This window comes from Pygocentrus nattereri, chromosome 12, assembly GCF_015220715.1.
Source record: "Pygocentrus nattereri isolate fPygNat1 chromosome 12, fPygNat1.pri, whole genome shotgun sequence".
In the NCBI taxonomy this organism is placed as follows: domain Eukaryota; kingdom Metazoa; phylum Chordata; class Actinopteri; order Characiformes; family Serrasalmidae; genus Pygocentrus; species Pygocentrus nattereri.
This window is the reverse complement of record NC_051222.1, coordinates 27152113-27178702: the sequence shown is the minus strand read 5'-3', so window position 1 is coordinate 27178702 and position 26590 is coordinate 27152113. Positions and strand designations below refer to the sequence as shown.

At 39.8% G+C, this 26590-nt stretch overlaps 1 protein-coding gene across 1 annotated transcript; it reads right to left on the bottom strand.

The window, feature by feature from the left end:
- Window positions 1–172: 172 nt before the first annotated feature.
- tmem41ab (transmembrane protein 41ab) lies at window positions 173–25501 on the bottom strand. Its single transcript, XM_017712149.2, has 5 exons — window positions 25314–25501; window positions 7672–7822; window positions 4867–5028; window positions 2325–2463; window positions 173–540 (listed from the first exon to the last, which is right to left on the bottom strand). The coding sequence occupies exons 1-5, from the start codon at window positions 25457–25459 to the stop codon at window positions 311–313; spliced, it is 828 nt and encodes a 275-aa protein (XP_017567638.1). The 5' UTR covers window positions 25460–25501; the 3' UTR covers window positions 173–310.
- Window positions 25502–26590: the final 1089 nt, after the last annotated feature.

Here is a 26590-nt window from a genome sequence, read left to right as displayed (position 1 = left end):
TTGCTACAGCAGGGGTCCCAAACTCGAGTGTTAAAGAGCCACTGGAGTGAGGACGACTGATGGACGAAGATGGCTGCTACTACTGTTTTGTATCAATGCAACATTTGTCCATTACTTGTAAGCTACATTAGCCTTGCAGCTCCAGTGCGCAAATAAAGACACCAAGCATGTCTTGGCTAATCTACTACATTTGGGGAAAGAGGGAAACTGTGATGTGAAAACAGCACAAAGTGCTTCTGGTAAACAGTGTGGCCCATCAGGACCAGCGCTTGTAACCCCTACTCCGCTCAGTGGTGCCTGAGGGTCCAGATCATCTGCTCTTGCGATCGTTCAGGTCATTGCGGTGGCCGTTGACCTCCAGGCCATCCAATTTGAGGTGGGTCTTGCTGTAGTGGCGAATCAGAGTGCCAGGCAGTAAGGCTGCACACGCTATCAGCAGCAGCTGCAGGAGAGTGCCCCAGGAGAAAATATCGTCCAGAGACGTAATCTCGGACAGGATGGCCCCGGTCCTCACACAGATGAAGTTGTAGGGGATCAGTCCTGAAAGAAAAAGATTAGTTTCAAATGAATGAGTCTGACAGACATGTTGACTCAGTCCATACGAAGTGACTTTTGTTAGTAGCTTTCGTTAGTGTGCCTAAATCTTTCAGGTTACGTGATCGTCGTGATTATTCAGGCCTGTGTTTTCATGTATACGATAACTGACATCACACTAAAAAGTATGATTTAGCTAATCTCATTATAGAAGATATGATGGTATGCAAGGGTTGGGCTCCCCGGCTCAAAATTTCTGTTACTGAGAAACGCTAAGCAAGTAAAAGATCTGATTTCCAAAAGGCATGAAGTTAAAGATGACAATTCTTCAGTGTTTTTAGAAAGGTTTTCTTCTGATGACGCTTCCATGAAGGTCATATTTGTGCAGATGTAGCTGCACAGTAGTACAGTGCACCACTCCAGAGTCTGCTAAATCTACCTGAAGGTCTTTTAGAGTCTTTCTAGCAATCACACAAGCATTTCTTTCTAAAAGTTTTCTTGTTCTTCCTGGCCTCAACTTGACCTCTGCCATTCCTGTTAACTTAATTACATCCTGAACTGAGGAAAAAGCTACCTGAAAACGCTTTGTTATCTTCTTATAGCCTCTCCAGCTTTGTGGGCATTGACTACTTTCATTTTTAGTGTTCTACGCACCTTAGAGGAGCTCATGGTTGCTGATTGTTGGCAGCGAAGGTTTGAGGAGTACGAATATTTATAAGCCTTTGAATTTGCATCAGCTGGCCTTTCCTAATGATGACCATGAACAAGCCACAGCCCTAACAAGCTTATTAAGGTCCGAGACCTTGGTAAAAGTTATCTGAGAGCTCAAACCTCTTGGGGTGCCCAAACTTTTGCATTGTGCTTCTTTCCTTTTCACTCTACAACGGGACAAACAAAATTAACACACCAATCTTGATTAACATGTTGTAAAGAATGTTTGATCTCCTGAAATTTTGACCAAGGGTGCCCAAACTCTGACCATACAGTCTTGCCACTTGCTGCCACATAACATCCCTAAATGTTACATTTTATTGGTGTATAGAACCATAATTTGATCAAAATAAATAAATTATGTATTACATTGGTTGATTGTTTTTTAATTTACCAGTTGTTAGCGAAGCCGGTTCTTACGTTCTTTCATTTGCTCAAAAAGGAAACCTTTGCACATTTGCATAAGCGTAAAGTACATAGGTCTGCTAGAACAAACGCTACGTTGAATCTGTATGTACAAATAATGAAAAAGAGGGAAAAAATATTAGTTACAAACTTAACAAGCTTCACAAATAAAATCACTGTCATGCAACTCTAGCTTAAAGGAATAGATTGGCAAATGTAGTCCTTCAGCCAGGACATGTTTTTTGTCTCTAGTTTGCTTATTTAGTGTAGCTCTGGTGCCACGAGGCTAATGTAGCTAACAAATGGCTAAAATACAGTATGCTAATACTAATTTTAGCACTGTGCAAACTGCCTAAATCATCTCACACTTGCCTTTGTGTTGAGGTGTTCAGTATCTCTAATAGACCCTCTTATATGGTTTCTGACAGTTATTTTTAAAAACAGACAAAAGGACAAACAAAATTGAAGATGTCTGCTATTGTTTTTAGCCATGCAGTACATTTGTTCGGTTTTATAGACGACAATTGTGTCAAAAGCCACATAAGCAGGTCTATTTGAAGTCGCTTGTAAACCATCTTATATATCAAACTAGTCTTTTATATTCTTTTATCCTGCATTGCTCAGCACCAATTGATCTGGATCTGCTCTCTCATCTACATTCTGAGGATGCTCACCAATGAGGACGGAAAAGAAGAATATGGGGATGGGAATATTGAGAATCGGAGAAGTTATGTTCAGGAACCAGTTGGGTGTCATTGGGAAGAACCTCAGGAAAAGCAGGAAGAAGAACAAACTACTTCTGTTATCTTCTGCCTGAGACAGACATTCACACAGGAGGGGAGAAAAAGAGAGGGATGAGAAAAGAGAGGAGTCAAACTTTATTGGTGTAGATCTATTGGCCTCATTAGAAAGACAATAAAGCATCTGAAAGGCTTGTAAAGGTCCTGAAAGCTGCTCGGAGACGATCGAAGCACAGGTTCATTATTTCAGCAAGTCAGGCCAAACAGCACTAACACACTTATTCTCCTCAGTGCATCTTTGCAATCACTCAGCTGAGAAGCTCAGCACAAGTGTGATGAAAGATCGCCACCTACTGGACATACATGGTAATCACATGCTCACAGAAGGACAGTCGTATGTAAAGGTTTAGGCACCTCTGATCAGATGCCGTGAGAAGTTAACATCCTCTGCAGAGACACAGTTCCGCACATTGTAATACACAGAGACTGTTTATGTCCTGAAAACAAAACCATAACATTTGTTCTGTGCAAACTTTACGGCACATTCGATATTTGTTCTATTTTATTAGCACAAATGTCATGTCTGTGTGTGTCTCTGTAGAGGATGTGTTTATATATCACTTAGAAAATCAACAAAACATGTAAATTAATTAATACATACATTAATACATTAATTAATTAATTAAAAATGACATACACACACCTACACACATTTTATATATATATACAGTGAGGAAAATATGTATTTGATACACTGCCAATTTCGCAAGTTTTCCCACCTTCCCACCAAGAATGGAGAGGTCTGTAATTTTTATCGTAGGTCCACTTCAACTGTGAGAGACAGAATCTAAAAAAAAAATCCAGAAAATCACATTGTATGATTTTTACATAATTAATTTGCATCTTATTACATGAAATAAGTATTTGATCACCTACCAACCAGCAAGAATTCTGGCTCTCACAGAGCTGGTAGTCTTTCTTTAAGAAGCCCTCCTGCTCTGCAATCATTACCTGTATTAATTGCACCTGTTTGAACTTGTTACCTGTATAAAAGACACCTGTCCTCACACTCCAACCTCTCCACTATGGCCAAGACCAAACAGCTATCTAAGGACACCAAGGACAAAACTGTAGACCTGCACAAGACTGGGATGGGCTATAGGACAATAGGCATTCAGCTTGGTGAAAAGGCAACAACTGTAGGCGCAATTATTAGAAAATGGAAGAAACACAAGATGACTGTCAATCTTCCTCGGTCTGGGGCTCCATGCAAGATCTCACCTCGTGGGGTAAGCATGATTCTGAGAAAGGTCAGGAATCAGCCCAGAGCTACACGGGAGGACCTGGTCAATGACCTGAAGAGAGCTGGGACCACAGTCTCAAAGATTACCGTTAGTAACACACTGCGCCGTCATTGATTAAAATCCTGCAGGGCACGTGAGGTCCCCCTGCTCACACCAGCACATGTTCAGGTCCATTTGAAGTTCGCCAATGGATGATCCAGAGGAGGCTTGGGAGAAGGTCATGTGGTCAGATGAGACCAAAATAGAACTTTTTGGTATCAACTCCACTCACCGTGTTTGGAGGAAGAAGGACCACAATCCCCAAACATGGGGATTGAAAAATCATACTTTGGGGGTGCTTTTCTGCAAAGGATACAGGACGACTGAAGGGAGGGTGGATGGGGCCATGTATCGCGAGATTTTGGCCAACAACCTCCTTCCCTCAGTAAAAGCGTTGAAGATGGGTCGTGGCTGGGTCTTCCAGCATGACAATGACCCGAAACACAGCCAGGACAACCAAGGAGTGGCTCCGTAAGAGGCATTTCAAGGTCCTGGAGTGACCTAGCCAGTCTCCAGACCTGAACCCAATAGAAAATCTTTTGAGGGAGCTGAAACTCAGTTGCCCAGCGACAGCCCCGAAACCTGAAAGATCTGGAGAAGATCTGTATGGAGGAGTGAGCCAAAATCCCTGCTGCAGTGTGTGCAAACTTGGTCAAGAACTACAGGAAACGTCTGACCTCTGTAATTGCAAAGGTTTCTGTACCAAATATTAGGTTCTGTTTTTCTATTGTATCAAATACTTATTTCATGCAATAAGATGCAAATTAATTATTTAAAAATCATATGTGATTTCATTTGATATGTGAATCACATGTGATTTTCTGGATTTTTTTCTTTAGATTCTGTCTCTCACAGTAGAGTGTGCCTACGATAAAATTACAGACCTGTCCATTCTTTGTAGGTGGGAAAACTTTGGCAGCGTATCAAATACTTATTTTCCCCACTGTGTATATATTTTGTGCATTAAAATCTACATAAGTGTCTTATTCTCTCTGTAGAATATGTGTTAACTTATTTTTCCACTTAGAAAAGCATCAAAACATTCTATGCGCCTGGGGTGCTTAAACTTTTGGATGCGACTGCATACAGAGCCGGTCTCAGGGCACTGGGAGTGTCTCGAAGTGGAAACTGACCTTCTTCTGTAACATGGCCACCTTCTCGGGGAAGAGGCGTATGATGTGGCGTTTGCCAAATGTGCGGGACAGGAGGTAGCAGTTTGTGGAGCCCACCGTGGTGAGGACGCAGGCGATGAACAGTCCGTGCCACGGCCCAAACAGCGCCCCCGCCAGCATGTTCTACAAACAGCACAGGGACAAGAATCAACACTGCATAGACAGAGCAGCGCTTGTACAACGGATTTGAACAGTTTTGCCTGTTAACCCTTTATCATAACAGGTTCTAATGACCAGCTATTATTAATTAGCTGATAGTTGGTTAGTATTTATTATAACAATGAACAATTATATCGTTGTTTCACGTGCATTGATAAATGGTACCATTCGAATTATTAAACATCTACGTACAAATAATCAATAATTATGTTGAATTGTTAATTCATGAATTATAGTTATCATAATGTTATATAAATCCAACAGTATATAACTTTATATAATAATCATGAGTGCACTATCTACGTTCAACTTTGAATGTGGTTTTTATTATCTTGCTACTTTGTGTTGCATAAACTTTCCGTAATGTTCAGTTAATCATTATACAAACTTTTTCATTGTTTTTTATTTAGTTAGTTATTTCGTTATACATTTTTAAAGCCCCCTTTTAAATAGTTACACTAAAGATAAAGCAAGTACCAGTGCTATATTCAATAATTAAATATAAATGAATACTATTTAATAGTTGAGTGGATAAATGCTCCAAATATTCTCAGCTGCCGTCTGCTCAGGACTGTGTGGGTGAGTGGAGGCGCTAAGTGACACCGCCAATCAGTGTGTTTCACCCCTACACGACTGAGCCCCCCACAGAGATATAGACCACTTTGCTCTTCTCAACTGGCCTTTGAATGATGAGTAAAAAGTGTCAAACGGAGAACAAGCTGTCTAATGGTGATTTTATAACATTTAGTTAAAAATTACAACTAATGTTGGAGAACTCAGGCTTTCGTTTTATGATAGACAGATCACTGAGGTCAAACTGAGGTCACACAATCTCCCACTGTGAGTCACCACGGTCAACTTTGCACAGTCAAAATACAGTGGAGAAATTTCTAAATGCACTTCACTGTGTGCCACGCCTGTAAAAACTGTATGACACTGTGAGTCTGGACGTTAAGGGATGTTAGGGGGTAGAAAACATACTAAACTAGCTTTCTGTTCTTACATTTAAAGTGGGCTGCTATCTGTCACACTCTCGTAAATGACGTTTTCCACTGTAGGCAGAATCCAGCAACGATACAACAGTGTAAAATACCTTCATAACCAGCACCGTTAACACACTTAGAAAAGCTTAAATAACCTGCTTACTGGGAGTTTTGGCTGGAACAGCAGTGACTTTTCATGAGAGGAGAGGAAGGACAGGAGCTAATGTATACATACAGTTAACTCTCATACTTTGGCAGATCTGAGCCAAATTTAGTCCTGCCCAACATTAATCAAACAAAAGAAATGGCAGATAATTATTTTAAAAAACAGTGAACAGAAAAGACCAACACTCAAATGAGAAGAAAGGGCTTTAAACCATTTACAGGGCTTTTACTTATTTGTATGTTGCTAAGTAAATGCCATATAATTCAACATGTAATACATACTAATGATCAGTAACAACTACATAACTATTAACTTTAATTTACAAACTGTTAGATAGTGATTAAGTATTTATAGGGGCCTTTATTATGAAGTGGTTAGTTTGGATTTCGTGCACAGGAAGCTGGACGATGATGAGGAAACAAAAACATCAACACAAAAATCAGTGAATTCTTTAAGAATGACTAGTTTACCATTTGAATTAGTTTGTATTCATTATAAACTGATTTTAAAGGGGTATTTCACCACATCTTTAAATACAGCACAAGACCTAAGGTCCCTTCAGGACATCATAGGGTAAAGTAGGGTCACATATGGGGACTCAGTGGTTAAACTTAGCATTTAAAATGTCATTTAGAGCCTGCTGGGGTTTTAGTTTATATAATTAAAAATGATTTGGAGCTCAGTTTCAAAAAGCTCTATGGTTGTGCAAAAGTTTAGGTGCCCCTGGTCAAACTACTTTATGTTTTGTTGATTTTCTAAGTGAAAATTGAACACAACCTGTATAGACAACACACTTCTGTACATTTTAATGCACACTTACTGTTTATTTACTGAATTTAACAAATTGGAAGTAAAAAAAAAAATGTAATGTCTGTGCAAAAGATATGGTACATTTTATATTTTGTTTTATTTTTATTAATATGTGAAACTCAACAAATTTAAATTTACAAAGTACAAAAGTACAAATTTAAAAGTACAATTTGCAGAAAAATATCATATTTAATTGTGTTCTCTGTAGAAGACGTTTTAAATTATTTCCACTTGGAAAATAAAAAAACTGTCATGACCAGGGGTGTTTATACTTTTGCATACAACTTTAAATTGATGTGAAATAACTCATCGTGATTAGAACTTTTCAGATGTTAATGACCTCTCGGACCACATTTAGCAGGCTGGAGATTCTCCACAAGGGGGAGCTATTAGCACACAACTAGCTTTTGATGCTTCATAGTCAGTCACAGTTTCACATAATGACACTGTAGGTCGTTGTTTTACCAAAAATAGCCAGGCCCACTGCTTTTACATATCACGCTGGCATAGCCGAGGAGTGGCCAGGGGTGGCCAGTGCCCCTTTAGCATGGGGCACGACCACCCTTCGGGCATCAGTTATTAGAACATGGTGACGCTGCATTTAATAATTGGCGTATCCTGCTGTGAGTTAATTGTTCTACCACTGACCAGGAAGGAGGAGCCGGGAATGGCGAAGGACTGCTTGTAGAGGTAGGCACTGCAGTACAGCAGCAACACATAGGCTGTGTGCTGCCGTTTATAGAACTTCAACAGCTCGGCCAGCTCCCGCAGCTCATCCAGATCAGACGGGAAATGCAACCTGTTAGGAAACATTTGGCACAGGGAAGAAGGTTACAGAACAGATTGAACAGAAAGCACAGAAACATCTGGTGGCACCAAATACATTACTGTTCAAAAATCAGCGTCTGGAGTCATTTTATTAATTACTGTTACTTTACATACATAGTAAGTTGTAGTATAACGTAGATGTATCTGTGAAAACTAGACGTCAAAAGCTGTTTTTGGATGTTTTGTTGCAAATTTCATTAACAGTATGTTTTGCATACTGTGATACAGAATATGAGGAATTTTGGATATTAATATTATTATAATGAGATTTTTCAGTCTCAGTCTAACGTTTTCTACTAGTTATCTGAAAGCAGTGAAGGAAGGGTCTGAAGGCAGGGTGGTCACTTGACAGAATAATGATCTTAAATCCTCGAACGCACGGTTTTAGATAGTGTTCTCTACATACAGTTCTGTTCATAGATCACACTTCATAACCTCACTCATCAGCTCTGCTGTCGTCTCCGTCACACTGTTCTAAAGAAGTGCTGGAACCTATTTGACTCAGGAAAGATGGATTTAAAACAGGCTTTATGGTCTGAGCAAGACAAAAGAACAGCCTGAACTTACAATTACTACATAATTATGAAAAAGTTATCTCTCACATATCTAAGCCATGTAACTATTTTTATTCTTTATATTTTTATACCTTTTTATCAAAAATCTGCTCATTACATTGAATAAACATTTCTAGACAAATGGACCTTTAGAATAACTGATCTACAATCAAATTGTATACATATTACTGAAAACACCGAATGGTGTTTGCACGTTTCAATTCAGAGTTAATCTCACGTACATTAGTGTCCTCTAATTACATTAAAGTCGACTTGAAATCAAAATTGTCCTTTTTACTTTATGTTCTGGACATACTGGAGGGAAATTCTACTGATTTTTAATAACTTCTGCTTAATTAAATGATTCAGATGAAACAAAGTAATTCGGAGTGGTTTGGTTCACAGTGGTGGTGATAGGAACCAGATGTCTGAAGAGTTGAATGCCTCTATAAGCTCCCTCACTGAAAGTTATTGCATGAAAGGATTATGACTTCTCCGCCTGATGAGCCGAGACATTATTTCATGAGAGTTTTGATAAAACGTTTGGCTTAAACATACTGTTAAAACTTGATCATGGTGCTGAGGTACAAGCAGGGTGTGGAGAGGTAAAGTACTTCCAAAGAAAATGTATCATCTACAAAACATTGCTGTAAAGTGCTGTAAACACTTGTTCCTATAAGCAGCAGTTAAGAAAAAAAATAAAGTGTCTGCAAGTTTCTCTACCATGAAACCACGGTGAGCCATTTCACATCAAACCACCCTGATCACTCTGTTTACATCTCAACATTTGATTTATGCAGGAACCCTCATACTACTCATTTAAAGGCACAATCTAATAAACTTCTTCTGAGTTTTGACTACATCGCCATGCACTAGTGGGTGGAGGAAAATAATACTGAACCAACTAAACCAAACCTTGCTTGTGAACAAGCAAGTCCACATTTATAGAAATGTTTCTATTGTGTTTAAATGCTGTTTTTGAATAGCGGCAGTTGTTATATAAACGGATTGTTATATAAATAAAGCAGCAGTTGCGCTGTCCATTTAGCTCAGTACGGCCGTCTTTGTGGAGAGGTGTGAAATGGTTACACTCCACCTCTTTCGGTCCTCATTGCTCGCTAGCAGCTCAACATAGAGTCACAACATTTCACCCACAGACAGCCAACAGTGTTAAACTGATAACAGCATTCCATGAAAAAAGTCTTTTATTTGATTACATTATTAAAAAATAGCCCAGTTGATTTCCATTCCACAAGCAGAATGGCCACTAGGGGGCCTGCAGAAAGTGTTATTTCATTCTCCTCTAAAGTTATAGCACAGCAGGAAAGTGGTAAACAGAAGTGCTTAAGTACTAGGTGAAGGCAGCATGAGAGAGAGAGAGAGAGAGAGAGAGAGAGAGACACACGTGTCTTAAGCAAAAATGAAACATGACACAAATGTGAGACGGAAATAGCCTGGTGCCCTCTCAGCCTGTCTCCTAGTGACCCCCTCCACTGCCTCTAACAAACTGTCCCCGAAACTTAAGACACTGCCAGACTGAGGCCTTACAAAGCCATTTATTTCATGTCATGCAGTGTCCACAGTGCAGTGCACCTCTTCACACTCTCATTGGCTAATGAATGGAGTCCTATGCTGCTATTGGTAACTTGAGCTGCATGGGGAAGTCCCATTGGCCAGACAGGCATGTGATCAAAGCCCTAATAAGCGTTCCGTAAGCTAAAAAGCCAGGGCTTTAATTTCGCTTACGCTCTACTGAGAGTGACAAACATGACACACAGCAAAGCAGCACGTGCAGTCAGCAGCTAAAGTCTGACCACAACTGCAAGCTGATGTAGGTTTCCCTGCAGTTCTGGAAAACAGAATGTAGAGAGTAGCATTAAAAATATTAAATGGAAAGGTTTTGGTATTATGGCGATGTTAAGTATATGCTTGGTTGGTGCTACTGCACTACTCGCTACTGTCACCCACATCAACCCACGCAAGTCATCACTTTCTCATGGGAAATTCCCTACACACTACATATAGAGTTTATAGTACTGCAGGTGCTGAAAACAAACCCAAGCTGTATATAGATAACTGTGCACATCTTAAGTGCCAGGGACGAGGAACCCTCCCCTGCCCACCACTCACCCTCCCACACCAACAGGTGGTACTTTAGTCATATTCCAGGACTTTCCAAATACACTTCCTATTCATTCACCACAGTGCAACATTTATACATTTCACAAGAGCCAAATTAAAGATGACTTCAGAAATAGTAACTACAGTCCTGTGTAAAAGTTTGGGTACCCCTGGTCAAACAACATGTTTTTTTTTTTGTTTCACACATCCTCTACAGAAACATACTTCGGCACATGTTAATACACAGTGACTGTTCATTTACTGAATCTGACATATTGGAGAAAAAATAAAATATATAATGTGGGCTGCGTAAAGCAGAGGACCAAAACTTTGAAAAAGATCAATTATTCCTCTTCCTGTCCTCGTCTGAATTTGATACAGTTTAAACTGATCCATAGAGCGTACTTTTGCAATGCTAGATTGACAGGCATTTGCCCAGGGGTACACCCATCACGCCCTCGCTGTGGTGAAACACCTGCCTACTTGTTGCACATGTTTTGGGCCTGCACAAAGCTTGATGGGTTCTGGTCTGCGGTTTTTACTTCACTAACTGACGCCTTTGAATGCAACATAACCCCCTGCCCATTGCTTACATTATTTGGGGTCCCGGCAGAATATCTTTCTTGCAAGCCCCAAGTAGCTGATACAATTGTTTTTGCCCCCCTCTTAGCTAAGTGAAGGATCCTTTTGGCATGGAAATCCACCACCCCACCCTCACACGCTCTATGGCTAACTGATGTCATGTTTTTCTTGGACTTGGAAAAGATTAAATTTAGCCTGAGAGGTACTGAAGACTTATTTGACTGGATTTGGCAACCATTCATCTCCTATTTTGAATGCCTATCTAACTTAAATACTGATTAGAGGACGTCCTTATCCTTTTTAATTTTATAAAATTGATTTTTATTTATTTATTTAGTTTATTTAAAAAAATATTATTACTATTTTTTAAAATTGATTTTATTTATTTTTTTATTTCAATTTTTTGGGGGGTGGGGTTGGGGAGGCAGGCAGAAATCGTGTGTGTGTGTGTGTGGGGGGGGGGTATCTAGGGTTGGGGGAGTGGGGTTAGATTGTTACAAGATATTGTACAATTGACATTGTTATAATTGTAACTGTTTTCTTTCAAGTTGTGAAATAAAAGGCAAAAAAAAGAAGTAATGTAGGATTGTGTGCTTTCACTGGCCAGGGGATACGCAGTGTTTAGTACAGCGCGCACATGTGCAGTTGAGGTTGCCAAGTGTATTGTCTCCTGCCAACACTAGGTTGAAAATGCTGAAAAAGCTTTAGATTCTGTTTGGCAGCTAGTAAGCAGGAGATTGTAAGAAGGAGATTTTTACTGGACCTGGCAACCACCCACTGCCATCCCCCTCTTGGGCACAATGGGAGTGCCAATAATTCAGCAAGATCTGTGGCCTATCCTTAAGAAGAAAACAGGTATGATATCCAGCTTTAACCAGTCAGAGATATAACTGAAGATTGTGATTGTTGAGATAATCTTAATAATTCATTAAATTACAGGGACAAACAATACAAAAAGCAGCAAAACATCTCCAGAATGAGAATTGCTAAACCTAAGTGCTGTCATATTGCCTACAGTGATGCTTTTAAATGTGTGTTAGGGAGCTAACATATGGAGAGGCACCAATAAATTACGCAGCAGTATCCACATACAGCAATACTAAATATTAAACATTTTCACAAGTGTAAATTTAGCTGCCATGCTTCTAATAGAAAGCACCTTAAAAAATTATGATTTCTACATATCTAGCTTATTACTATCTTAATGGCTTATTACTATCTTTGGTACAAAAAGATCCTTCTTGTAATTATCTAAGGTCTGAAAAAATAATGTAATAGTGTTTTTACCGTGGGACCACCATTTGAGCTAATTTGGTAGAATGGTCCGTATAGGAATACCTCAAAGAACAGAAATTTGATGTAAAAAGGTCTTTCTAATAAAGTTACCGGCAGTGGGAAATATTTATCATGAAAAAAAAAAAGAATTTAAAATGAAATATTATTCTTAATGTTGTATTTATACGCCGTTCAATTTACAGCTCAGTTCTGTCAGATATCAGCAGATAAAAGCAAGAGATTTAAGATGAGACAAAGAAACTGATGGAACAAACTTTAAAAATTCATAACTAAAAATGTGTTTGGAGTACACTTTTGAAGTTTTGCATCATTCTGTGAATTCCATGGCAACTTTCATGCCATGTTTTGTGAAAAGAAAAAGAAAAAAGCTTCTATTTAAAGTGTCATTTATATATTTACTTTTCTTAGTGGCCTCCATAGTTGATCCTGTGTACTAGGTGAGCTGGGGTGACATAAACCAAGACAACCCTTGCATGAAATGTTTTCTTACTTAAGATAATGTTTTATTAATCATTAGGGATAATTAGTGTGGGACTCAGTGTGTCCTCCACTGTTTTTCCTTTTATTTTTGTTATTCTGAACCTCTGAATTTACGTAACTCGTATTACTCAGGCACAGCAGCCTCACTCTGTCTGTCTGGAAGTCCTACTTCTGTTTACTTATTTATTACACACTTTATTTTAGTAACGTCTGACGAAGTAACTCAGTGCTGCCAAGGACATCTGCTGCATGCTGTACTCGAGAACATTCACTCCTCAAGAAGATTCTCTCTCTTTCTCAGCACATTTAGAAGCCCCGGGGTGCTCCTGAGGGAATCGTGTGATCTTTTAACGGTCTCTGTCTGTCCTCTCTCTGGCCCGGGGCCCAGCGCCATCATTATAGAAAGGAATGACATTCATTTGCTCTTTCTAACTCTGCAATACTCTAACATGCAGGCAAGTGTAGATTTCTTAAAACTCAAAATTAAGCTCTCATCAGTAAAATTACATTAACAAATAGTTACACGCTTGAAACAGTTTCTCCTTTAACCTCTGTAAACTCTAGGGATGAGCTGCACCAGAGGAATTAAGCTTATATTTGGATTAAATCAAGCTTTCTAACCAAACTTTGAATATATATACATATATATATATATATATGTGTGTGTGTGTGTGTGTGTATATATACACAGTGTTTCATTTTATATGCATAGACTCTCAGGGCTTGTAACCCACTCCTATTGAGCAGCCTAAAGATTCTCCACAAGGGGAACTTAGCTCTCAAATAGGAGCATTTGTGTGTGTCATTGAAAGAGAGGATTGCGAAGGAAACGGCTGAAATATGAAGGAAACAGCTGAAAACACACAATACATACTCAGGTTATTTTTCTATCTTAACATCTTGAATGGGCGATTTTACACACTTCTATAACCTAAGACTAACTTAGCCAGTTTGGACTGAAGTCCCTGTAGTTACTGATTAATAAGCCTTTGTATGTAATAAATCTGTGATTTTAAAGTGTTATTCCATGTTTCTACTCTGACTGTGATTAATCCTTACACAGGAGTACATTTATGAAAAACAGGAGGAGGAGTCAAGGGGCTTATTTTGAAGGAAAAAGAAATATATGCAAGAAAGTAAAGTGCTTGTAATGGCAAACAAGCGATGTTGTAGCGACTGCCACTGTGTTACTGCTGACTGGAGTAATAATTGCTATTATTTTAAATCTTTTTTATCTATATAGTATGATGAGCTTCCTATGTTAAAAAAGCAACATTCTTAATGAGACTAATGGCACAAATGTCATGATTAAAAAAAGGAACCAGAGGGGTCCAGCTCTAACAGTGGACGGTCAGAGGCTCTGCCCTGAGTGGTCAGAATTCTGTCCCGATTGTTCCAAGCTTTGTTTATGATCTGCAATGCTGAACTCAACCTGCCCTGGACCAAATTAGGCATAAATTCCCATTGTGATGCATCATCAGAAAAAAAGGGGCTCCTCCAGGTAATATTTTTGTTTTAAAGCTGGTTAGACTTCAGATGTGAGTATGCATTCTCTAGGATTCACTGTAAAAGTGAAACAGAAAATGTAGTAGTGCTATTCTAGTTTTCTCTCAAAAGAAAGAAAAAAAGTACTGATAATGATTAGTCCACATAACATTATGACCACCTCCTTGTTTCTACCCTCATTGTCCATTTTATCAGCTCCACTTACTGTATAGCTGCACTTTGTAGTTCTACAGTTACAGACTCTAGTCCATCTGTTTCTCTGCTATTCTGTTAGCCCCCTTTCACCCTGTTCTTCAGTGGTCAGGACCCCCATGGACCCTCACAGAGCAGGTACTATTTGGGTGGTGGATCATTCTCAGCACTGCAGTGACACTGATGTGGTGGTGGTGTGTTAGTGTGGGTTGCGCTGGTCTGAGTGGACCAGACACAGCAGTGCTGCTGGAGCTTTTAAATACCTCAGTGTCACTGCTGGACTGAGAATAGTCCACCAACCAAAAATATCCAGCCAACAGCTTCCTGTGACCACTGATGAAGGACTAGAGGATGACCAACACAAGCCGTGCAGCAGCAGATGAGCTGTTCTCTCTGACTTTACATCTACAAGGTAGGACTGTCTAATAGAGTGGACAGTGAGCGGACACCGTGCTTAAAAACTCCAGCAGCACTGCTGTGTCCGATCCACTCAGACCAGTGCAACACACACTAACGTGCCACCAGTGTTACTGCAATGCTGAGAATGATCCACCCCCCCAAATAGTACCTGCTCTGTGAGGGTCCATGGGGGTCCTGACCACTGAAGAACAGGGTAAAAGGTGCTAACAAAGTATCAGAGAAACAGATGGACTACAGTCTGTAACTGTAGATCTACAAAGTGCCCTATATAGTAAGTGGAGCCGATAAAATGGACAATGAGCGTAGAAACAAGGAGGTGGTCATCATGTTATGCCTGATTGGTGTAAATAATGGACAGTCAAAATGAATGGCAGGTCATGGTTTTAATCACATGAATTGTAGGTTCAAAATAAAACAAATTATTAATAAATCCTTTACTCCAAACTCTGCTGAATTCAATCTTTGTTGGTGCAGCAGTTTTTAATCATATTCAGTTTTCAGTGCATTCACTAAATACACTATTATACACTCAGGTTCTTAAATGTTTTGGGGCCTGGACATACAGTTCTATGAAGCACCTTAAATGGGGTTAGAGACTGAGCTAGTTCTTACATTATATATAGGTTCTTTAATCTTCAACCTTCTCAATCACAAGCATGGATTTTCAAATGACATTGCCCCAAGGAACCCTCTTTAACACCATTAGGCTTCAGTGTACTATGAATTATTCAGCGGCTACAGTGAAACTAATATGCATGTTATGCAGTTATGAGAGTGGGAAACAAGTCTGGTCCTAACAACATGCATGTAATGGGTTAGTGTGGTCTCCTACAAGAAGTTCAGAGGCTGAGGACAGGTGCTGGGTGTGTCGTGGGCCCCAGAGGCCGTCTAGTCTTTCTGCTGGTCAGGGGAGAATCTGAGGAGCTGGCCACTTGCTGAGGGAAATTTGTGGGTTGCCTTACACTGTGAGACACGACAGCGTGACCCGGTGAATCTGAGGACTGAGAGTCCAAAATGCAGCAAGAGTCATCGAGGATAAAATAACAGACATGACAAGTAGAATGAAGAGCAGAATATTCCTCAGGATTTGAACTGAGCATCATCACCACCAGCATGACAATATCCTTCTTTCCATTCCATCCATCTACCTGCTTGTCTTTCTCTTCACAGCTACAATAACTTTAACACTTTTAAAAGCCCATATCATGAAAAAACACATTTTCTTCATTATTTTTAAATAAAAGAACTTGATGTAGGTTGAAAACATCACCACAGTTTTGAAAAGTAATAATCCCCCTCCAATCCACACAGTCCATATATACAAACTGCAAAAAGAGCCTGTTCTGAATTTATAATAATAATAATAAGAAGAAGAAGAAGAAGAAAAAAAAGAAGTTCGATTTATATAGCACCCTTTTACAAACCCAAGGACGCTTCATATCATATATAGAGAGAGAGAGAAAAAAAATTGAAGACTACAGAGAGGAAAAAAGGAAGGTTTTTAGCAGAGATTTGAAAGAAGACAGAGAAGGGCAATTACGAAGAGTAGAAGGTAGAGAATTCCAGAGTTTTTGGGCAGCAGCACTGAAAGATCTGCCAGCCATAGTAGGAAGTCTAGTTGAGGGAACTGTGAGGAGTCCAACATTAGAAGATCGGAGAGCACGAAAGGGACAATATAGAGAAATGAGATCAGAAAGGAATGCTGGAGCGAGACCATGTAAAGCCTTGAAGGTAAGAAGAAGGATTTTGTACTTAATCCTAGAACTAATAGGAAGTCAAAGCAACTGTCAAAGAATAGACGTGATATGAGCTGCGTGCTTAGTGGAGGTCAGAACCCTGGCTGCTAAGTTTTGGATGTACTGAAGACGATTGATTTGTTTAACTGAAAGGCCATAGAAAAGTGAGTTACAGTAATCGATGCAAGAAAAGATGAAGGCGTGGATCAACATTTCCGCATCAGTGTCACTCAGTATAGGGCGTAAGCGTGCAATGTTACGCAGATGACAGAATGCAGTTTTGGTGATGAGCTTAATGTGAGACTCGACGGTAAGAGAAGAATCAAGAAGACAGCATCAATGTTGACTGAAAAGTTCAATACCTGAGAAAGTGAGGTTTTAGATCCAACTAAAAGATCCTCGGTTTTATCAGTGTTTAGTTTCAGATAATTAGTTTGCAACCAAATGTTCAAATCTCTGACACAAGAACTGAAAGCCTGGTGGAGGTAGAGAGGAAAGTAGTGCTGACATAAATTTGAATGTTATCAGCACAGCAGTGAAAATTAAAAAAATGGTTGCGGATGATCTGACCAAGTGGGTAGATGTAAATGATAAAGAGGAGAGGGCCAAGGACAAATCCTTGGGGTACACCACAATCTACAGGAGGGATACCAGATTTGTGGGAGCCCATAGAAATTTATTGATGCCTATCAGCAAGGTATGACTGTAACTACTGAAGGGCAAGGCCAGTAATGCCAACAGATGACAGTCTAGATATAAGAAGATCATGGTTAACAGAAATGATGTCTGATGTCACAACCATGAACCCATTTTCAATATGATCCCCTATTCAGCCACCAGCTTGTCCATTCATATGGAAGTGATGAGGACTGTTGTTACTGCAGACAGTTGCTGTTCCTGGCTGTCAGGAAGCAAATGGATCATTATGGCCTTCCAAACGATCTAGCTGAAGTTTTTTCATCATCTTGATGGTTTCAGTTCGAACTTAACAGTTAGTTCTGGACATTTCAGCCTAAACTGATATTTGAATGAGGCATAATATGGAGCAGCCAATCAGAACAGAGCTCACACATATAACATGTCTTAAAGTCACAGTAACAACAATAAACAGCCTGTTTTGTTCTTAGGGTTACAGACAGGTTAGAAAATGGTAGTATTACAAATGAATTCGGACTGTTTACGCCACATAAAACAACATAAACATACAAGTAAAACTAAAAGTAAACATAAACATACAACATACAGTGTAGAATATGGACCCTTGAAAGCCACACAGTACTCTGTGTAGTGAAGTGAAGGCCTACACTCACTGTAAGGAAAAGGAAAAGGGAAAGTGTCGTGATTTTTATAGCAATGATCTAGAGACTCACTGGCAGAGTTCCAAACTTCCAACCCTGCGATCGTACACTTAACCTTTACTCTCAGCTTACCTCACCCTCAGCATTAACCTTTATCCATCGTCCACTGTCCACCAGCCACATATGCATGCCACTTTGCTGTAATGGGCACCTTCATCAGTCTACAGTAGTGTGAAAAATTCTTGGGTTTCATCGGCTCATTACATTTAAATCTCAAAACTCAAGCAGTAAGAAAAACACATTAACACAGAATAAGAGAATAAATAACAGAATAAAAACAAATATATGTTTATTTGTTAATAATGCAATGCATTAATGCAGTGCGTTGAGATTTGATGTGTATGAGTGTGTTGACTTAACCATCTAAAATCCTCTCCTCAAGAAAGCCCAGTGTTTACAGTCACCATCTAATACCTTCTTAAGCTAATCAATATTTACAGTCATATTCAAAAGTTTGAGCACCAGACATGAAACACTCTACAGAGGACACACTTCTGCACATCTTAATACACAGTTACTGTTTATTTGCTGAATTTAACATGCTGGGAGAAAAAAGTAAAAGGTGGCCTGCACAGAATGTATGATACATTTTATATTTTAAATGTTACATAAGTACCCTGGCCATAAGTACCAAGACCCTGACGGAGAAGCGGCTTGGAAAATGGATGGATGTTACATATATATATATATATATATATATATATGTGCGTGTGTGTGTGTGTGTGTGTGTTTTTTTCCAACATGTCAAACTTAGCAAATAAATAGAGATGTGCTCTAAAATATGCAAAAAAAGCTAAATTGAAGTTTATTAGAAAGTCAACAAAACATGTCATTTGCCTGGAAATGTTCAAACTTTTGCATATTTAAGTTACATTTCATTATGTTCTAAAGTAAGGCCACCAAAACAGCTTCAGTGAGCCTTGGCATAGATTTTAGGTACTGCACTGGTGGGATATAACACCATTCTTCGTAAGGAAACTCCCTCAGTTGGTGTTTTGATGATGGTGGTGGAGACCACTGCCTAACATGTTGGTCCAAAATCTCCCTTAGGTGTTCACCTGGCATGTGATCTGGTGATCTGATGTGCGATGGGAAACATGCTGTACTCTACTGCCTGATGGAAAAACGCCATGAGGAGACAAGTGGGCTTAAATCATGCCAGTAAAGCGCACAGCATAACAGCATAAAAGAGGCACTGGACTGATATACTTCAGGGGTCAAGCATTCAAGCCTACACTATTCACTTGGTGTAGATCACAGATGCACTCAGCCACTTGTCAAGTATGACTCATTTCACTCTTTTATACGATCAATCATGACAGTCATATTTTAGTCTAATGTCTAATTCACAGTATCAACAACTCAAAAATGTGAATGTATCAACAACGTATGGAAATACGGCTCTTTTACTGCTCTGTTGTGGCTCCACAGCGGAATCAGATTTTTAGGTAAAAGTAACATAATCCCACTTTTCAATGTAATAAAGCTCTGCTGATCATTCTAACACAGTTTTAATAAATGGTCTTAAACACTGGAGATAATATATAACTGCTAATTCACCAACCTTAAATCACGAAGACTGGTGCACAGACAGCTGGTCACCATATCAATGCAGACAGTGGCAGCAAACTAGCTTATTAGTTTTATTAGTAAATTAACTTATTTGCATTTATAATCACTCCAGCTGGTTTTCTTAAATGTTTAATCTGCTATGAGAAACTGTTAAACACTAAAAAGTCACAAAGCTGAAGGCAGCATCTTATTCAAACTTTCCCGTTCCACCTTAAATGCTGCGGCAATCACTTTCTGGTGCTTCAGGCGCCATTTCAGGAACAGGATAATGTGACCAAGAATCGGCAAATGAAAAGATGAATTTGGCCTCATAAAAAACTACTGTTCTACTTTTGCTGAAAAGTTTCCTGCCAGAAATGTGAGAAAAGCTGAGCTTCAGCTTAAAGCAGAGCAAAGTAAATCTGCATTTTGGTTTAGATTTTTTTGCTTATACAAGCACATTAGCACATACTGAGACATATTTCCAGCCAAGATGGTGAAGTGGACATAAAATGTTGTAGCTCCTAAGCTGGTTTGGTTTTTGTTGAAAAGAAAAAAATGGCTCTTCTTAACATTTGGGTTGTCAACCCCTGCCCTAATACCTCAGGGGCACATTAAATCTCAAAATGTTGCGCACTGCTTTGCTACGGTTTTCAGGTTGAACAGCATGTTTCATTGAAACGGTGTGAAACAGAGTGCAACAGGTTTTGAGGCACGTTTTGTCTTGTTTGATGGCCGTGTCAGAGGTGTTACAATCAGCAGCTACATATATATATATTAACCCCACCATATTAAAAAGGCAGTGCACACAATGGATTCTAATAAAGTCCTCTTCAAAGTCCGCTGCAGCTTGGTGTGCACAACAACCGAAGACATTAGAAGAAGTATTAAACATGCATTTAAATCCATTTCATCAATGAAAGGACGCCAAGAACGGCCTCCTCAGCTGCCATTGTCGCAATGTTTGTGTTAAACAACAGCGTTCAACACACCATTTCCATTTAAATCAATGTTATGCTGCACTTTGTTGATCCAGCCAATCAGAGATTTCAGATGAGGTTGATTAGCTGAAGCAGGTGTGTCAAACTATGGATGGAACTAGGCTCTGCAGGAAGCTAGTTGCTGCTCTAGGGGTTGTGAATTTTGGGATTTATTTGGCTAGAGAGAGCCGAGTCAGAGAGCGTCGAGTCAGGCATTAATAAGGTCCAATTTGAGGACTTGAACAGAGCCAAAATGATGTGTGCAGTATAGAATTATATCTCTGTAGACTCAAGGTGTATTATTACATGATTTGTGGGCTGCATTTCAACATGAGTCAGACAACTTGTGACCCGGTGACTCCAAGACCAAGAGCCCAAAATGCAGTGAGAGTCATTGAGGATAAAGTGACAGAGATGACGAGTAGAATGAGGAGCAGAATGTTCCTCAGGATTTGAACTGAGTATCATCACCAGCATGACAATATCTTTTTTCCGTTCTATCCACAGTATCTATACAATTTCTGCACCTCCTTCTCTCCACAGCCACAATGAAGGCCCATATGACGGGAAACTACTCATTTTTTCTCATTTTCCTCGTTTCAAAAAAAAAAAAAATCTTGATGTAGTTTGTAAATAAACATCAGAAAACAAATTGAGTTTTGACCTAAGAGCAGAAAACCTGAAAATATGTGTATAGTTACACCTCCTATTTACCATTTACTGTCCAAAGAGACAGATTTTGTACTGCAGGTCTGCCTGATAAACATCTCCCTGCACATCCACACACAGTCCACTCTATAAGCAGGTCATGGGTTTCTGCAGGAACACACCACTAAACGCCTCGATCACAGATCAGCTGTCAGAGAAATAGAGACACAGCTATGATGCCAGACATAATAATGAACGACCACAGATGTTGTCATTGCTGTTTATTGGACATGTTCATGGCTATCTATTACTACTGACAACTGACTGCTGAAAATAAGCAAAGCCCTCTGAATCAGAGAGTAGGCAGGGGTGTAAGTGAGAGAGAGAATGAGGTAGAGAGGCAGGAAGAAAACAACAGTGAAGAAAATGTGAAGGCGAAAAACAGAAAAAGAGAAAGGAATGAGAGAGAGAGAGAAAGAGAAAGGAAGGAAGGGAGATATAAAGAGAGAAAGAGAAATACAGCAAGAGATACAGAGGTAAGGATAGACAGAGAGAGAGTGAAACAGAAAGAGAGAGAGGAAGAAAATGAGAGAGAGAGAGAGAGAGAAACAGAAAGAGAGGAAGAGAATGGGAGAAAGTGTAAAGGACTGAAAAAGAGGAATGAGAGAGTGAAAGAGAGAGAAAGAAAGTACAGTAGGACGTAAGACAGTTGGGCTCAGTTGACAGGAGCAGTGCTGACTCTACAGCAGGGGAACCTGCAGTCCTGATGTTCAATTAAGGCTTAAACAGACAGTCTTTCTCTGTACTGATTCATTTTAGTCTTTTCTTTAATCTGACTCACCTCATTAGCTCATTATGATGACCTTCAGAAGGTTTTAGCCTCTTAAACTCTATGCTATGTTTACATTATGAAGACAGACAGTTGAAAGCGAACTGGATATTCTTTGCTGTGATGGAAAATTCACCGTACAGCAGTATTCAGCAGAATGTCCTGTCAAAAGTTCAATTTTCCCAACTTTTGCTGTCAGCCATAGAGGTGGAATTTATACAAGTGTAACGTAGAATTGCAGAATTAATAGTAGTTACTGAATAATTCTTAGTAGTGACTCAATATATACACACTATATGGCCAAAAGTATGTGGACATGTGGCCATCACATCTATAAGAGTTGGACATCCTACTCCAAAACTAAAACTGGTCCAAAACTACGGTCATTAATAAGCAGTCTTTGGGAATTTGTGCCCAGTCAGTCAAAAGAGCATTTGTGAAGTCAGGCACTGATGTTGGATAAGGAGGCCTGGTCCCTGGCTCAAGGTCCCTGGAGGTCCTCCACAGCAAACTCATTAAACTATGGACCTCCCTTTGTGCACAGGGATGAAATCATGCTGGAACAGGAAAGGACCCTCCTCAAACAGTTGCCACAAAGTTAAAAGCATATAATTATCTAAATTGTCTCTTTGTATGCTGTACAATTAACTATACCCTTCACTGGAACTAAAGAGCTCAAACTCTGAAAAACAGCCCAGACCATTATCCCTCCTCCACCAAACTTTACTGTTGGTACTATGCATTCCAGTAGGCGGAATTTTCTTGGCATCCGTCAACCCAGATTTTTCCACCAGACTTCCAGACACTGAAGCGTGACTCATAACACCAGAGAATATGTTTACACTGCTTCAGAGTCCAGTGGTGGTGTGTTTTACACCACTCCAGCTGTTGCTTGGCATTGCGCATGTGATCTTAAAATCTCCAGCAGCACTGCTGTGTCTGATCCACTCATACCAGCACAACACACACTAACACACCATCACCATGTCAGTGTCACTGCAGTGCTAAGAATGATACACCACTCAAATAATACGTGGTCTGTGGTTGTCCTGTGGTGTCCTTACCACTGAAGAACAGGGTAAAAGGGGGCTCACAAAGTAAACAGAGAAACAGATGGACTAGAGTCTGTAACTGCAGAACTACAAAGTGCACCTGTATATCAAGGAAAACTGATAAAAGAACAAGGCTGTAGAAACATGGAAGTGTCCTTAATGAAGTGGCCGATTGGGATATATACATAATAATGTGCTAAGGTGCCTAAGACTTTTTCACTGAACTGTAAGCTGGTTTGATGAACTAAGTTTGGCGATAGATTTCTCCTGGGTGCCTCCGGAGCACATAGATCTGTGACATTTCCTCATCAGCTCAGCATTATAATGCATTAATGCTATTAAAAAGGTAAATACATGTAAATAAATGCTTACTGACCAGATAAAAAGCTTTTTACATTTTCTCAGATGCCTAAAACTTTTGGACATACACACACACACACATGTATGTATGTATATGTGTAACTGTATCAGTTTTTGACCTAATTTGAAAATACCAAATGGACCAATGAATGGACCAAAAGAAACGGCTGGAAAAAACATGCTTTAATGCCCAAGCAGCGAGAATACAGTCTGCTGGCATGACACAGTTGGCACCCCACTGACTGTTTGCCGCTGCTGGTCCACCCTTGGACCACCCAGATTAATGACTGGCAAACACGCTCTATCTAGTGTTTAATCTTCTCAAACAGACTTAAATAAATTAAGACTAATATTACAGACAAATGAGAGAGAGAGAAAAATAATGACTAGGCCTGATACAAAATAACTTCATAGAAAATATTGCTGCTGACACTGAACTAGATTAAACCTATTTACTAAACTAATTTACAAAGTATAACTAAAGAAAGGATGGAAGGAATAATAAGTAAACTGTAGTGGAAACGAGTGGCAATAAGAGGGATTCTGTCTAACACTCTGCTTAACCTCCAGTGGGCCGCCAGCTTTTCCATCAGTGGACCAACAGCAGAGGTGGACGAAGTACACGAATCATGTACTTGAGTTAAAGCAGAGATAAATATAAATAAATATTACTCCAGTAAAAGTAGAAGTCCGTACTCTAGACCTCCACTTGAGTAAAAGTACAAAAGTATTTGGCTTCAAATGTTCTTAAGTATCGAAAGTAAAAGTACTAAAAGATGAATTATGACTCAAATATGCTGTTATCATTTTTATAACAAGACTCGCTTCATGAACTCATACTAGTCTTTTAATAGAACGTCATTAATCAGTGATGCTGACATCTATTAAAATGATCATAAGCTGAAAACACAGAACACTTGTTTTTAACTCAGGATCACAAATAAGTTTTCCTTTACTGTGTTGACCTGTAGGCCTATAAACATAAACTAACCCAGACTAATTTACTATAAAATGAAAGTGTTTGTATGAATCCAGAAAAAAAGAAACGTGCCAGTCACGACTGCAGGTGTGTACGTATTTCTATATTGTGGTCTATTTACACAAAGTTAGGTTAGTTCATCATTTAGGTCGACGTACATGCTCCCAAAACTTTAAGCTGCTGCGCTGCACTGGGTCGGTATGACCAACAGGTCAAAACAAGCTCAGAACAAAGTGACCACTGTGCCCTGATTGGTCCTCTGGCTTTGCGCTTCTTTTGTTTTGAGATGTTACGTTTTTATACCCACAGAAACCAAAAGGAACGACAGATTTCTCAAAACGTAGTGGAGGAAAAAGTCAGATATCAGACTCTGAAATGTAGAGGAGTGAAAGTTAAAAGTCGCCCGAAACGGAAAAACTTAAGTACAGATACATGAAAAAACTACTTAAGCACAGAAACTAATTACATTTACTGAGTTACTGTCCACCACTGACCAACTGACCACTGTCCTCTGGTTATCAGGGGATAAGCAGAGGTTTGCTGGAGTCACACTGTAAGAGGATCAAATGTAGGACTTATTAACTCATTTTCACTTAGAAAAGCAACAAACCGTCATTTATAATATCAAGTAGAACTGCTTTGAGTCCTAGATGAGTCCCAACAAGCCCTACAGCTCCACTAACTCCTACTAACTGTCCACCACACTGCTAACCTGCGGTCAGTATGACCCAAACGCGCGCGCAGTGGCTCCTATAAGCGCTCCTGTCATTTCCTGAATGACGGTCGGTGAGCGCGCGCGGCCGCTGTGAGGGGCTCACCTGCGCTCCTCGAGCTCCTCGCGCTCCTGTCCCTCTGCTCCGGGCTGCAGGGCTCGAGGCGGAGCGGCCGGCAGAAAGGCGGACAGCAGGTAGAGGTAGAAAGTGGCGGCGGCCACCACGGCCACTAAACCCCACACAGAGCGCATGGTCCCCGGCTACAGCCCCCTGCAGAGAGCCGCGAGCTCAGCCACTCCACCGGCGAGGGTTCAAACATACGGGGAATTGCAGCGGGGGGCGGGTCAGGGAACAGCCCCCCTCAGCTCATCCTTAAACAGCCTGGAGCGGGAACATGTGCAGCGTGCCCTTCTTCTCCACGTGTCTGTCTGTACCTAACAAAAACCTCAATGCACATAATAAAAACAACAACAACAACAACAATAATAACAACAACAATAATAATAATTGTTATTTATAGAGCACTTTTCATGCTGGTGGCAGCTAAAAGTGCTTTACAGACAGGTGATAAAACATAGTAATACATTAGTATAAATATTAGTATTTATTTAGAATCAGAAGAAAATGAAAAAGATCAAATTACAAGAGAAATACCAGGAGATGTAGAGTTTTAATTAAATGCTAATTAATGTTTCTTAAAAGTGAGCGCTGAGCTTGACTGTCTAATAAAAGGTGGAATGGAGCTCCACAGTTTAGAAACAGAGTATATGAAAGAGGCCTCTCCATGTTTTCTGTGTTTTACAGAGGGTGTCTGTAGAAGGCCACTATCTGCAGATCTTAGATTACGTGCTGTAACATAAACAGACAGACACTCTGTGATGTCTGTGGTGCTTTAGGGCCAGTTTGAGGCTTTAAAAACTAGCAGCAGAACCTTGTCCTGAACCTATCCAAAGTCTGTCCTGAACGATACGGGCAGCCAGTGCAGTTCTTTTAAAACGGGAGGGATCTGAGTTTATTGTTAGGATGCTGATGCTTTTTGTACGAGCTGTGAGGGATGTGTAGTTTTCTTAGAAAGTCCAGTAAGAAGATCATTACAGTGATCAACTCTGCATGTAACAAATGCATGAACAAGTTTTTCTGCGTCACTCTGAGATAAAATGGGCTGAACCGTAACGACATTTCTCAAATGATGAAAAGCTACTTTAGTGACTGTGTTTACATGCAGTCTTAAGATCACACCAAGTTTCATACTTCAGGTTTGGTATAAGAAGCTAAAGAACCAAATTTCTCAAAAATCTTTTTTCTCTGCGTTGCTGTACCGATGATCAATATTTCAGCCTTTTCATGATTTAATTGTAGAAAAATTTGCCACATCCACTGAG

What these genes read in the sequence shown, in the direction of transcription:
- tmem41ab (XM_017712149.2), bottom strand. Translation starts at nt 25,459, where the DNA reads ATGCGCTCTGTGTGGGGTTTAGTGGCCGTGGTGGCCGCCGCCACTTTC. An exon ending in TTCCCGGCTCCTCCTTCCTG is followed by an intron (nt 5,029 to 7,671) that starts GTCAGTGGTAGA and finishes TGCTGTTTGTAG; the next exon opens with AACATGCTGGCGGGGGCGCT. An exon ending in TGGCCATGTTACAGAAGAAG is followed by an intron (nt 2,464 to 4,866) that starts GTCAGTTTCCAC and finishes TGTCTGTCTCAG; the next exon opens with GCAGAAGATAACAGAAGTAG.